This window comes from Dermochelys coriacea, chromosome 14 (genome assembly GCF_009764565.3).
Source record: "Dermochelys coriacea isolate rDerCor1 chromosome 14, rDerCor1.pri.v4, whole genome shotgun sequence".
NCBI classification, from domain to species: Eukaryota; Metazoa; Chordata; order Testudines; family Dermochelyidae; genus Dermochelys; species Dermochelys coriacea.
Window position 1 is genome coordinate 38,731,711 of NC_050081.1, and position 12,897 is coordinate 38,744,607.

At 54.4% G+C, this 12,897-nt stretch overlaps 1 protein-coding gene across 1 annotated transcript; it reads left to right on the plus strand.

The window, feature by feature from the left end:
- The first annotated feature begins 457 nt into the window (after window positions 1-457).
- On the plus strand, window positions 458-5,377 carry TNF (tumor necrosis factor). The gene is made up of 4 exons (XM_038371753.2): window positions 458-1,183; window positions 1,808-1,850; window positions 2,703-2,765; window positions 3,333-5,377. The coding sequence occupies exons 1-4, from the start codon at window positions 1,004-1,006 to the stop codon at window positions 3,767-3,769; spliced, it is 723 nt and encodes a 240-aa protein (XP_038227681.1). The 5' UTR covers window positions 458-1,003; the 3' UTR covers window positions 3,770-5,377.
- Window positions 5,378-12,897: the final 7,520 nt, after the last annotated feature.

Consider the following 12,897-nt stretch of genomic DNA (forward strand, 5'->3'; position numbering starts at 1 on the left):
CACACTACACACAGCCCTGCACACAACTAGACAGCCACACAGAGACCCACTCGCAACTGGACGGACACACACACAGTGACCCACACACAAGCAGAGAGGCACTCACAACCGGACACAGACCCCCGCCACACACCCTTCCCCCCTCTCAAGGCTCCTCACTCTCACCCTTTTCCCACGCTGTCACTTCACTGGGGGGCTGCCAGCCCCCCACATTCCTGAGCCCCCCCCAAGTCCACCATGTGACCCCCCTAGACAGAGATACCCGGGCCACCAGGTCCCAGCGTGGCGACATGAGAGGTGGGGACCCCAGTATCCCCAGGGGGCTCCCCCCACCCTCTCCAGAGCGGGAGTCACACCTCCCCGCTCCTCAAAACCACCCAATTGCAGGTCCCACTTCTGCTTTTGACATCTTCTATTTTGGGCTCTTTCCTCTTCCACGCCTTTTGCCATCAAAATCTTTCCCTCCCTCCCTCCCTCTGTGGGCGGAGCTTTGGGGCTTGAAAATTTCCCCCCATGTCATGGGGGAGGCAGCTCAGAAGTGCAGGCGTACAAATAGGAGCCGAAGCACGAGGCTGCCACACTTCTCCACTCATCAATCATCCAGGGACAGGAGCCGCTGGGAAGATCCAGCTGGGGAAACAGAGGCACCACCAACATCCGCGCCGGGAAAACTGCCTGAATTCCGAGGGCGAAATCCGCTCCCCTTTGTCGCTCCACTTCAGGGAAATCAGCTTGACTCGCCCGGTAGTCAGGTGAAATTCCCCACGTTAGCCTGTTTCACAGCCAGTGAGATCAGCCAAATTGGCCCCCTGGAATCGACTGCATTTCCCCAGCGAAACCAGCTAAATTCGCCTCTTCGATCCGGGGAAATCGGCTCAATCCGCCAGCCGGTGTCAGTGAAATCCCGGGAATCCGCCCAGGCCAGCTGCTCACTTCGCCCAGCGGGAAACTAACCCTGGAGATCCCTGCCCCGAGGAAGCCGAGCCCAGCCACACCCGCAGCCATGAGTACAGAAAGTCTGGTCTGTGACATCGAGAAGGGGGGCGTTATCGTGGTGCGGGAGTCGCAGCCCGGCAACGGCCGCTGGAAGTGTCTCAGCATCTGCTCCTTCCTGCTGCTGATGGGAGCCACGGCCGTCTTCGCTCTGCTGCATTTCAGAAACAGGGGGCCCTTGGTGAGCCAGGTGAGCCACGACGCTGGGGTGGGGGCGTAAACCCCCTAAGCCACAGAGCCCGGCGCGCTCTGTGGCCATCGGACTCTGATTGTATGTGTCTTTGTGTAGTTCTGTGCGTGGGTTTCAACTCCCCAACTGTGCCTCTGTGTGTATTTTGATGTGTGTGTGTATATGGTTTGTCCGCACATGTGTGGCTCGGACACTTGGGTGTGTGCATGTGTGTCTTCGTGGCTGGGGGTGTTTGTGTGGTTTTAATGACACAATTGCAGTCTGGGCTGTGTAGAGTGGTGTGTCTCTGTATTTCTCTGCCCGTTTGCCTATGAACACATGGGTTATGGGTTTTGTCTGTCTTTCCAGGTGTGGGGTTTGCCTAGATGCTGTGTATATATCTGGCGACAGTGTTTTTGTCTGGGTGTGTGTTTTGTGCTGTCTATATTTCTCATTTCACTTGCATGTGCCTTGCTCCCTGGGCTATGTTTTGTCTGGCCCGTCTCGTCCGCTGTCTGTGCCGTGTGTAATGCTGTGAACAGCAATGCTTCTTGCAGGGTGTGGTACACACAGCACCCGACACACACTCTTACTTTGACCTTGTAACCTCTGTACTCAAATCTCCTCTCTCTCTCTCTTTGCCAGGACCCCAAAGAACCCAGGAGTTCGGGCCACACGCAACAACTTAGTAAGTATTTCCCAAGGTTTATTTTCCAACTTCAGCCCGCTGATAATTGCAGGCTTTAAGTCAAATCTCCCCTCCCTGGATGAAATTTCTCTTGCCAGATTTACCATAGATCTATTTACTGGCCCCCAATCATCTTCACAAAGGGGTTAGCAAATTACAACTGGTCTCAATTGTTCTGTCCCGTTGCCTGACCTGAGATGCCTCCGGGTTTTTTCCGAGCTGCTGGCTCAGGATTTCCCTGAAAAATCATGTTCATTGAAGGTGTTTCGAATTTGACGTGGTGAAAGGAAATGGAAACGGACAACGCTGCTAGTCCCTTTGGGAAAAACATTGCCCTGCAAATCTCAGCTCACTCTGGCCACATCTGGGGTCTCGCTCCAGATGTTGAGCCTCCACAGACAGTGATCGTCCTTGAGAGCTTACTGACCTCCCCAAAGCTTTGGGAGGGTGGCTCCACTCCTCCAAAACATGGAGAGCAGCTAAATGTTGGAAGATTAGAACATATGGAGCAAAGATAATACCTCCCCAACATCACCTTAACTCCCCTCCCGGGAGCCACCAAACCTGACCTATCCCCACCAAAATCTGGCCATTGTCCGCATCCAACACAATTCTATCCCAGTTCTCCTCTTCCATGCATCGTGGTGACCTAGCCGGAGGAGACCAGAGAGTCCCCACCTAGGGACTGCAAGGTTGTGGGTTCAAATCCCGGCTCCCCAGCCTGGGAGCTTTCCCACTGAGCCGGAGCTCTCTGAAGCTCATCTAGAGAAGACGGGGTCTCTAGCCAGGAGAAGTGGAGGGGCTGGTGAACAAGGGAAGATCTGTCTGACAGTCCATTTGTCCTTTCTGAAGCAGGTCCAATGACAATGAAGTTGCAAGCCCAGTCGCTGAACAAGCCAGCTGCCCATGTCGTAGGTAAGAGGAATTTACAGCTGGGATTGGGGATGGTTTGAGGAAATGGGCCCTGCAGGGGCAGGGTGGGGGCATGCTTGTGGTTGCGGGTTTCTATATCTGAGGCAGGCAACAGACAAACAAAGACACACTCATACACAAGCACACATTTCCACAGACACCGGTGCACATCTGCTCATAAACATAGAGGGGAAGGGCCCTGTCTTTCGGAGTGATGGAGGCCAAAGATTTGGGTTATGTGGAAGTTGTAGGCCGAAGTCCGGGAAATGCCGGACAGCAGGGGGTTCAAACCCTCTAGATTTTGACCTAGTGTTATCAAGGATTAGGCACGCCCTCACTGGACTGTGTTGTAGGCCAAAGCCTGGGTAGACTGACTGCAGGGGAGAGACTAGGATTAGGACCAAGAGTTATCAAGGGCTGGTGGCCCCATTTTTGGGGATGATGTAGGCCGAAGCCTGAGTAGATTGACCATAGGGGACAATCCAAGTAGGGTTTGACCACTCATAGATGGATCCTAGGGAATAATCCTGCTGGGTTTTGACCATGTGTGCCTTCTTCTGTCCCTCCCAGCATCCACTGACTCCAAAGAACTGATCTGGACTGACAAAGTGGCACACACCATGATGCAGAACAGGATGGCACTGGTAAACAACAAGTTGGTGGTCCCGTCCGACGGCCTCTACTTCATCTACTCCCAGGTGGTCTTCAAGGGAGACAAATGTCCGGAGGAGTCCATTTATCTCCAGCATACCATCTTTCGCTACTCCGTAGAATACCCAGAAAACGTTGCTTTGCTGAGGGCCATCAAGTCATTCTGCGAGGAGTCCAAGGCAGCCAAGAATGAGAAAGGGGTACAGTTCGAGTCCATCTACCAAGGAGCTGTCTTCCAGTTGATGAAAGGTGACAAGATCTCCTCTGAAATCCACTCGGCCCAATATTTAGATCTCAACAGCAACGGGCAGGTGTATTTTGGGGTGATCGCATTGGAATTAGGAGTTCCCCAATAATGATCCACCGTCTTCCATCCTTGGCCGACTCATCCTCCAGCCTTGGTCAACCCACCATCTTCCATCCTTGGTCAACCCTCCTACCCAACTGGCTTCCAAAGCCAAGACTACCACCCCGCATCCCAACCCATCAAACTGACTGTGCTACTCTGAAACCAGAGATGATTGGAAGACCTCTATGGATGTCCTCTCTGCCAATATGCCCCATGTGGCCACAGCTGTGCCCACCTCTAGGGACCAGAGCGGACCACAGTCTCTCTAGACTTGGCCTGTCGGTGGCGGTCAGGATGGGGCATTGGGTTGCATTTTGGTAGGACCAAACAAGAACCTGCCAAGAGAATAATATACCTGATCAGAGCCACTGATCTACAAAAATGTTGTGTTAACTAATATTGTTTTATGTTTATGGTTATTATTGGTAATTTTTGTGGCTAATAATTTATTTATTTATGTATTTATATTTATTGGGGTTAACGAAGCTATGCTCTTGCATGAAGAGATTTTTGTGTGTGTTGTACACACCTACGGCAAGTATAGGCGATTGTGTATGTACATGTGTCCACAAATCCTAAAATTCTATATACGCATCAGAAGGGGGTAGTGGGTGTGTCTACACATAGACCCACAAAACTGCTGGCACTGTTTGTGTTTTTTTATCACACAGCTACAGATAATAGACAGTTTTGTGTACACACACACACACACACACACAGAGTTGTTGCCTGTGGGTCTTTGACACAAACCCACACCAATTTTTGGCAATTCTAGCCATTTGTGTGTTTACAAAACACCCAGATTTTAGGAGAATGTGTGTGTGTATGTGTGTGTGTGTACAGAGATCACACAATGTTGTGTGCATGTACCACACATACACACAGCAGTGTTATATTTCTCTTTAGCGCTGCATGATCTCTTTGAGTGTCACAAAGTCTTCTTTCCAACAAGACAGCCATCCTCCAAATCAAGCTGGCGGAAGGTGTGACATTGTATTGCTCTTTGATCTGAGCAGCAACACAACTTCACACCACCCTGCCATGTTGCTGCGAGTGCTTTGTGGTGGCTGGACTACACACTGGCCCCTCAGCTGTCAAAATGCCCCCATCAGTACAGATTCAGTATAGGATCCCTTTACGTATACGGTGTATACATGACCCTAGCTGGCTATATGGATGTATATTACACCACAGCCAGGACTCCTGGGTTCTATCCCAGCTCTGGGAGGGAAGTGGTGTCCAGTGGTTAGAGCAGGGGGGCCTGGGAGCCAGGACTCCTGAGTTACTCATGAGAATGATGTTCTTATTGTGAGGGGAAGAGATATTTGTATCTGAGATACAGTTTACTGTCAAATCCCTGATCTCATGTCTCTTCGGGGATTTAAATTGTCTTACATTTTATGTTAAAATGTCACATGTGGGGGGCGTTGAATGTTTGCTGGAATGAATCTCTTGCCACTCCTGCGGGAACGGTGACGTGGTTTTATTTTGTTTAGGGCTTTTTTTATTGTGTGTTTGTTCCCCCTGTGCGGGGAAGGAAGTGGGGGGGTGTTTGTCTTTTGCTTGAAACGGCCTGTGAAACAGGTCAGCCAATAAACCTTGGAAACGGAGATTTGAATTGGGCTTGTGTCTCTTTCAAAATGAACGTGCCCATCTAGTGCGGTATCTGTCCTGTTCCGTATCACACAAATGGCTTCCTCTACCCAATATCCCCTACCCTCTGCTATGGTCTAACATTGTCCCCGGAGAAGAGACACAGAGCGGGGCTTCTTTATGGAGCAGGGGCTTTCTTGCTGTCTATGTCCTTCTCCTCCTTGACCATTCAATTTAACTTCAGTACCTGGTAAGATTGACCTCTCGAGGTCCCTTCCAGTCCTATGATTCTAAAATAATGGAACAAATAATCAACCAATCAATTTGCAGACACCTAGAAGATAATGAGGTGATAAGTAACAGTCAGCCTGGAGTTGTCAAGAACAAATCATGTCAAAACAGAGTAATAACTTTCTTTGACAGGATAACAAGCCTTGTAGATGGGGGGAAGGGGTAGATGTGGTAGAACTTGACTTTAGTAGAGCTTTTGATAATGTTTCGCATGAGCTCCTCATGAACAAACTAGGGACATGCAACCTAGATGGAGCTACTATAAGGTGGGTGCAAAACTGAACATAAGCACAGCTGTAAAGGGTCAGACCAAAGGTTCATCTAGCCCAGTGTCCTGTCTGCCGACAGTGGCCACTGCCAGGTGCCCCAGAGGGAATGAACAGAACAGGGAATCATCAAGTGATCCATCCCCTGTCGCCCATTCCCAACTTCTGGCAAACAGAGGCTGGGGACACCATCCCTGCCCATCCTGGCTAATAGCCATTGATGGACCCCGATCCTCCATGAATTTATCTAGTTTCTTTTTGAACCCTGTTATAGTCTTGGCTTTCACATCATCCCCTGGCAAGGAGTTCCACAGGGTGACTGTGCATTGCATGAAGAAATACTTCCTTTTGTTCGTTTTAAACCTGCTGCTTATTAATGTCATTTGGTGACCCCTAGTTCTTGTGTTATGAGGAGTAAATAACACTTCCTTATCTACTTTCTCCATACCAGTCATGCTTTTATAGACCTCATTCATATCTCCCCTTACTCGTCTTTTTCCCAAATTGGTTGGAAAATCGTCCCCGGAGAGCCGTTATCAGTGGTTCACAGACAGGCTGGAAGGGCAGAACGAGTGGAGTCCCGCAGGGATCGGTTCTGGGCCCGGTTCTGTTCAGTATCTTCATCGACGATTTAGACGATGGCACAGAGAGGACACTGATAAAGTTTGCGGCCGATACCAAGCTGGGAGGGGTTGCGAGTGCTTTGGAGGGTAGGATTAAAATTCAAAATGATCTGGACAAACTGGAGAAACAGTCTGAAGTAAATAGGATGAAATTCGATGAGGACAAATGCAAAGTCCTCCACTTAGAAGGATCAATCAGTTGCACACGCACGATGGGAAATGACGGCCTAGGAAGGAGTCCTGCCGAAAGGGACCTGGGGGTCAGAGTGGAGCAAGAGCTAAATAGGGGTGAACAGTGTAACGCTGTTGCAAAAAGAGGGAACGTCCTTCTGGGCTGGATTAGCAGGAGTGTTGTAAGCAAGACACGAGAAGTGATTCTCCCGCCCTACTCCGCGCTGATTAGGCCTCCACTGAAGTCTTGTGTCGGGTTCTGGGCACCACATTTCAGGAAGGATGTGGACAGATTGGAGAGAGTCCAGAGAAGAGCAACAAAACGATGAAAGGTCTAGAAAACATGAGCTAGGAGGTGTGACAAAGCTCTGTCCTTGCCTCCGTGGGTCCCGCGTTTCCTGGCGGATTTCGCTAGCCTCAGAGGCTCACTGTGACCCTGCACGTAACCCTTCTCTCTCTAGAGACAAGGTCACAGTCTACTGAGCCATTTTCATCATAAGCCAGCAAGGGCGGTGAGGAGACATTATCCTTCCTTGCCCAGTCTCTGTTGTCTCCCAGTCTCAGTGATTAATCAGGGGGCAAAGGTGGGGGGGGGAGAGCCCGGGCCCATCCTCTACTCCAGGCTCCAGCCCAGGGACCCTAATAGTATCAGCTATAGTAGCTGACCTTTTAGAAACATGACATGTACAATTCCCTGGGCTACTTCCCCCACAGCAGCCTTCACTTCCTCAAGCTCCACTTCACCCTTACCTCAGGGCCTCCTTCCTTATATCCGATATGGTGTGTACTACTCACGCTCTCCAAACGCACAACTTCCTCCCACAGCTCCTGACATGCACCCCCACCTGACTGGCTGGGAGGCTTTGAACTCGTTTCAGCCAACCCCTGATTGGCTTCAGGTGTCCCAATCAACCTAGCCTTCTCCCTGCCTTCTGGAAAGTTCTTAATTGGCCCCAGGTGTCTTAATTGACCTGGAGCAGCTTCCATTTCACTTAACCTTGTACCAGGGATTTGTTTAGCCTGGAGCTAATATCTCTATCTCCCACTACTCTTTCATAGCCATCTGGCCTTGCCCCGTCACAGAGGGAAGATTGAGAACCTGGGTTTGTTTAGTCTGGAGAAGAGACGACTGGGAGGGGACATGAGAACAGTTTTTAAGTAGGTAAAGGTTGTTACAAGGAGGAGGGAGGTAAATTGTTCTCGTTAACCCCTGAGGACAGGCCAAGAAGCCCTGGGCTTAAACAGCAGCCAGGGCGGTTTAGGCTGGACATTGGGAAAAGCTTCCTGACTGTCCGGGTGGTGAAGCCCTGGAATAAATTGCCCCGGGGGGGTGATGGAATCTCCATCATTGGGGATTTGTAAGAGCAGGTTGGACAAACCCCTGTCGGGGATGGTCTAGATAATACTGAGTCCTGCCATGAGTGCAGGGGATGGGACTAGTCGACCTCTCAAGGTGCCTTCCAGGCCTACGATTCTCTGATTCTATCGTAGAAGGCCAGTCTTGACCATTCATGGTCCTCCCAGCCTCTAATCTCCTCTCACCCAACGATCCTCGACAACCAGTCCTGACCGTTCCTGGTGCTGGGAAGGTCTAAACTCCTCTCAATCCAAGCTGTAGGAAGATGACTCTTGGCTCATTGTCTCCTAGTGCTCCCGACCCATTCCTTGCTTTCTAAGGAAGCTAAATTTAGTCCTTGGCAAATAACCCTCTTCTTGCCTCACCCAACCCACTGAGTCACATCCTCTGAGAAATCCGGGCTGGTGTTTTAAGAAGGCCCAGGCCATGGGTTGGGTGTGCTAGGGAAGGAGTGGGGCCAAGTGGTTAATGCATGGGAGTTTGGATTCAGGGATTCTCTCCCCGGCTTGGAAGGGGAGTGGGGGCTGGTGGGTCAGAGCAGGGGGGGCTGGGAGCCAGAACTCCTGGGTTCTATTGTACCTACCCAGCGGAAGGCCCTGGATTATTTTTGGGTCTTGAGGCTGCATATTTCCTTTTGCTTTTGCTTTAGTGGCTGACATGTGTCAAGAGAAGTTGTGTCCCCCAAACGCACCTGCCCCGTCCCATCTCCCACCCCCAAACCACCCCCTTTTGTTCCCCAGGACTGTAGAGGGTGTGGGAAGGGGGAGTTGGGGGGGGCAGGGCTGGGCTGGCAGGGGGCTGTGGGTCGGGAGTGAGGGGCACTGGCAGAGCTGGGGAAGCCCGGAGTTCTATGTGGCATCTCCCAGGGGAACCCCCCCCCGATCCCAGCTGCCCCCACAGGCCTCTCCGGGCTCCCCGCGGCCTGAGCATCCAGAGATTTGTCTCATCTGCATCTCGGGAATCTCCAGCGAGGCCCTGCTAAGCTGGGCGGGGGAGGGAGTTTGGAGGGGTGGAAATCAAGTGGGTGGGATGCAGGGGGAGGGGTTGGGGGGAGCCAAGGAGGGGAGCTGGGTGAGCATGTTTTTGGCCCTGGCCCCCCAGTGTCCTGGGGGAAGGGGGTCTCTTATAGATGGTTCCCCCCAGAAAGAGGGGGAGGCAGGGAGGTGGGGAGGTGCACCAGTGGGGACTGGGTGTGGGGGTTGTACGGGGTGGGGCAGTGGCAGGAGGTGGGGGCATAGCTGTAGGGGATGGGGCAGGTGTGCGAGGCTGGGGGTGCACACTGGCGAGGGGGGGGCTCTATCTGCTCTTGCCGTGGTGGGGGCAGGGCGCTGTTGGACTCTGAGTCTGTCTCTATCTATCCCAGGACACGACATCGCTGGGGGGGCAGGTTAATCTCGACTGCGGCTCCAATTCCCACCCCCACCTTGGGGCACAAGGCCCCCACTCCCACCCATCCAGCTGGGCATGTGCCCACCCCCTCCTGGGTGCCTGAAGCCAGGGAAAACCCCTCCAATAACAACCGTGTATCCGAGAGAGACCCTACAATAACAAACCGCTTCCCTAGACACCTTGCCACAACAAGCCAGCCTGAGTGGGCCCCTGAGAGACCCTACAATAACAATCACCCGTGAAAACAACAGCGGGAAGAAACTCAGGCTCTGGGCAGGCCAGGCCAGGATTTCCCCTGTTCCAGCCACGTGGGTGTCTGTCCGTCTGTCCCAGCTCTCCAGTGCCCCTCACTCCGGACCCACAGCCCCTGCCAGCCCAGCCCTGCCCCCCCCGGGGCTGGCCGGTGCCCCTCACTCCCGACCCGCAGCCCCTGCCAGCCCAGCCCGGGGCTCCCCCACACCCACGCTTCCACCTCGGCACCAAAACTGAAACCTGCAGTTTGGTAACATTGGCTTCTCCACACAAATTTGCGGAAATCTCCAACATGAGCAATACGATGAGTAGCACAACCCCAGGGCAGAGATCTGAGTGGGGGAGGGGCCCAGGGCCGGGCTGGCAGGGGGCTGCGGGTCGGGAGTGAGGGGCACCGGCAGAGGGCAGGGCTCTGCCAGCCGGTGCATTTCTCTCTTGGCAGAGGCCCCGGGCCCCCCACTCCCTGGGGCCACTCCCGGCTTTCGGCCCCTGGAGGTGGAGGTTCCTCTCGGGTCTTCCCCCGGCTCATGGAAACTGCTCTCAGCAACTTATTTCCGCCCCAAGGCGCACGGAGCAATGAAAGTGGGTCAGCTCTACTTTCCTCTCGTTGCACCCGCTGCTCCTTCCCCCGAGACCTGGGCACAGGGACCACCCCCCCATAACAACTAGCCCCCACCTCCTGCCAGAGAAGCCAGGAGTCCAGGCTCCCAGCCCCCCCTGCTCTAACCACCAGCCCCCACTCCCCTCCCAGAGCCAGGGAGAGAACCCAGGAGTCCTGGCTCCCAGCCCCCCCTGCTCTAACCACCAGGCTCCCACTCCACTCCCAGAGCCAGGGAGAGAACCCAGGAGTCCTGGCTCCCAGCACTGCCCCTGCTCTAACCTGGCCTTGAAAGTGGGTCAGGGCCTGTGGGTTGCTGCTGGGAAGCCCAGAGGATGTGACCCCAAGCCCGGGTTCAGCCTTCGTCACTTTGGCCTCCTCACCCCCACCTGCAGCCCATGTCCGGTGCACTTTGGGCGGGGGTTGGAGGCTGGATTCCCGGAAGGACCCAGCTCCCTGCCTGCGTCATGGCTCCTTCCGTGCCATGGGGCCAGAAACTTGGGGCTTCCCCCCGCATGCCCACCACCCTGGGGCCAGATGGGAGCCAGCACCCCCTAGAGGGGACAGGCCACGTGCCTCATTCCCTGCCCCCCAAGCCAGCCAGTCCCTGCCCTGCGGGCTGATGGGAGCCGGCACCCCCTAGAGGGGACAGACCCCTGCCCCATTCCCCACCCCCCTGCCCCAGCTAGTCCCAGCTCCAGAGCCGTATCGGGGCCGGTGCCCCAAAGAAAAATGGAATCGTCTCCGGGCTGAGTCAGCTCAGTTCCCCGCGGCGCCCTGCCCCCGCTCTGGGTGGCACTAGCCCCAGGGCAGGGGTTGCTAGCCACAGGCCCCAGACTAGCAGCCGCGGGTGGAAGCAACGGCAGCTTTTCTGTTCCACTCACCCAGCTGCTGCGCTCAGGGAGTTTTCCTACCGGGGTGTGAGTGAAATAGAACCCAGGAGTCCTGACACACGTATACCTCCCCGCTGTAACCACTAGGCCTTGTTCCCCTCCCAGAGCTGGGGAGAACCCAGGAGTCCTGGCTCCCAGCTCTAACCACGAGGCCCAACTCCCTTTCCAGAGCCGGGGAGAACCCAGGAGTCCTGGCTCCCAACCCCCTGTCCCCTTTCACCCACTCCCAGGCTTGATGTACCATGTCACCCTTTGTCACCGTGCTGTGGCTGTTGCATTACTGGGTGGTGTGGTTGTGTTCTGCCGAGTTGCATTGTGGTCTCGGACAGTGGCATGATCCCACGCCGGAGACAGCAGGGTTTTGAGGCGTGGGGCTGTGTTGGGTGACTGTTAATTGTTGCTGTGAAGTACAGTTGTGACAGTGTGTTGTGTCTTGTTGTGTTGGGTTGGGTTGCTAGGCAGCATTGCCCTGTTGCACTGTTTTGTCATTGTGTTGCATTGTGTTGCCATATGGTGTGTGTGGTATTGATGTGTGACACCATGTCTTGTTGTGTTGTGGGTGGTTGTTCGTTGTGTAAAGCACAGTTGTGTTGCACTCTTGTTTGTCCCGTCTCAGGGCAATGTCGCGTTGTGTTGTTGCATTGTGGGTGGCTGTGTAGGTTACTGCGAGGATTGATAGGCATTGCCCTGTTCCACTGGTTGTCATTGTGTTGCATTGTGTTGATATATGGCATGCATAGTATCGATGTGTGACACTGTGTCTTGTTGTGCGGTGGGTGACTGTGTTGGGTGGTTGTCCCTTGTTGGGAAGCACGGTTGTGTCGCACTGTGGCTGGTGCATTTGTCGTGTTGTACTGTGCGGGGCTGTGTTGGGAGGCCGGCATTGGTTGCTGGGAAGCAGGCTTTTGTCACGGCGTTGTCATGTTGTGGGTGGCTGTGTGGGTTACTGCGAGGGCTGACAGACATTGCCCTGCTTCATCGGCTGTGACTCTCTTGTGTTGACGTGGGACCTTTTCTGCCGTGCTGCGTTGTGGGTCGGGCTGGTGCGTCAGTGTGGTGTTGCAGCTCAGAGCGGGTCACGGTGCAGCACACGGAATTCTGGGCCGGTGGTTCACGGGGGGTTTGCACGGGGTCCTTGCAATGCATTCTGGGGCATTTTGCCACAGTGGGGTCACATGCTGGGATCGGCAGGTGGGGACGACCCAGCCGCAAAGCAGGAGAACCCCCCAAGGACGGGACTCTTAAAATCCAGGACTCCTGGGTTCTCTCCCAGCTCGGGGAGGGGAGTGAGGCCTCAGGTTAGAGCAGGGGGTCCTGGGAGCCAGGACTCCTGGGTTCTCCTCGACTCTGGGAGGGGAACAAGGCCTAGTGGTTACAGCGGGGGTATACGTGTGTCAGGACTCCTGGGTTCTATTTCACACATATCCCGGAAGGAAAACTCCCTGAGCACAGCAGCTGGACGGGTGGAACAGAAACGTTGCCGTTGCTTCCACCCGCGGCTGCTATTCCGGGGCCTGTGGCTAGCACCCCCACCCTGGGGCTAGCGCTTCCCGGAGCGGGGGCAGGGCACCACAGGGAATTGGGCTGACTCTGTCGGGAAACGTTTTATTGGGATACTGGCCCCAGGGCGGGGAGTGGCCGGCTCAGGGAGACAGGGAATGGGGCAGGGGCCTGTCACCTCTCGGGGGCGCCGAGCTGGCCC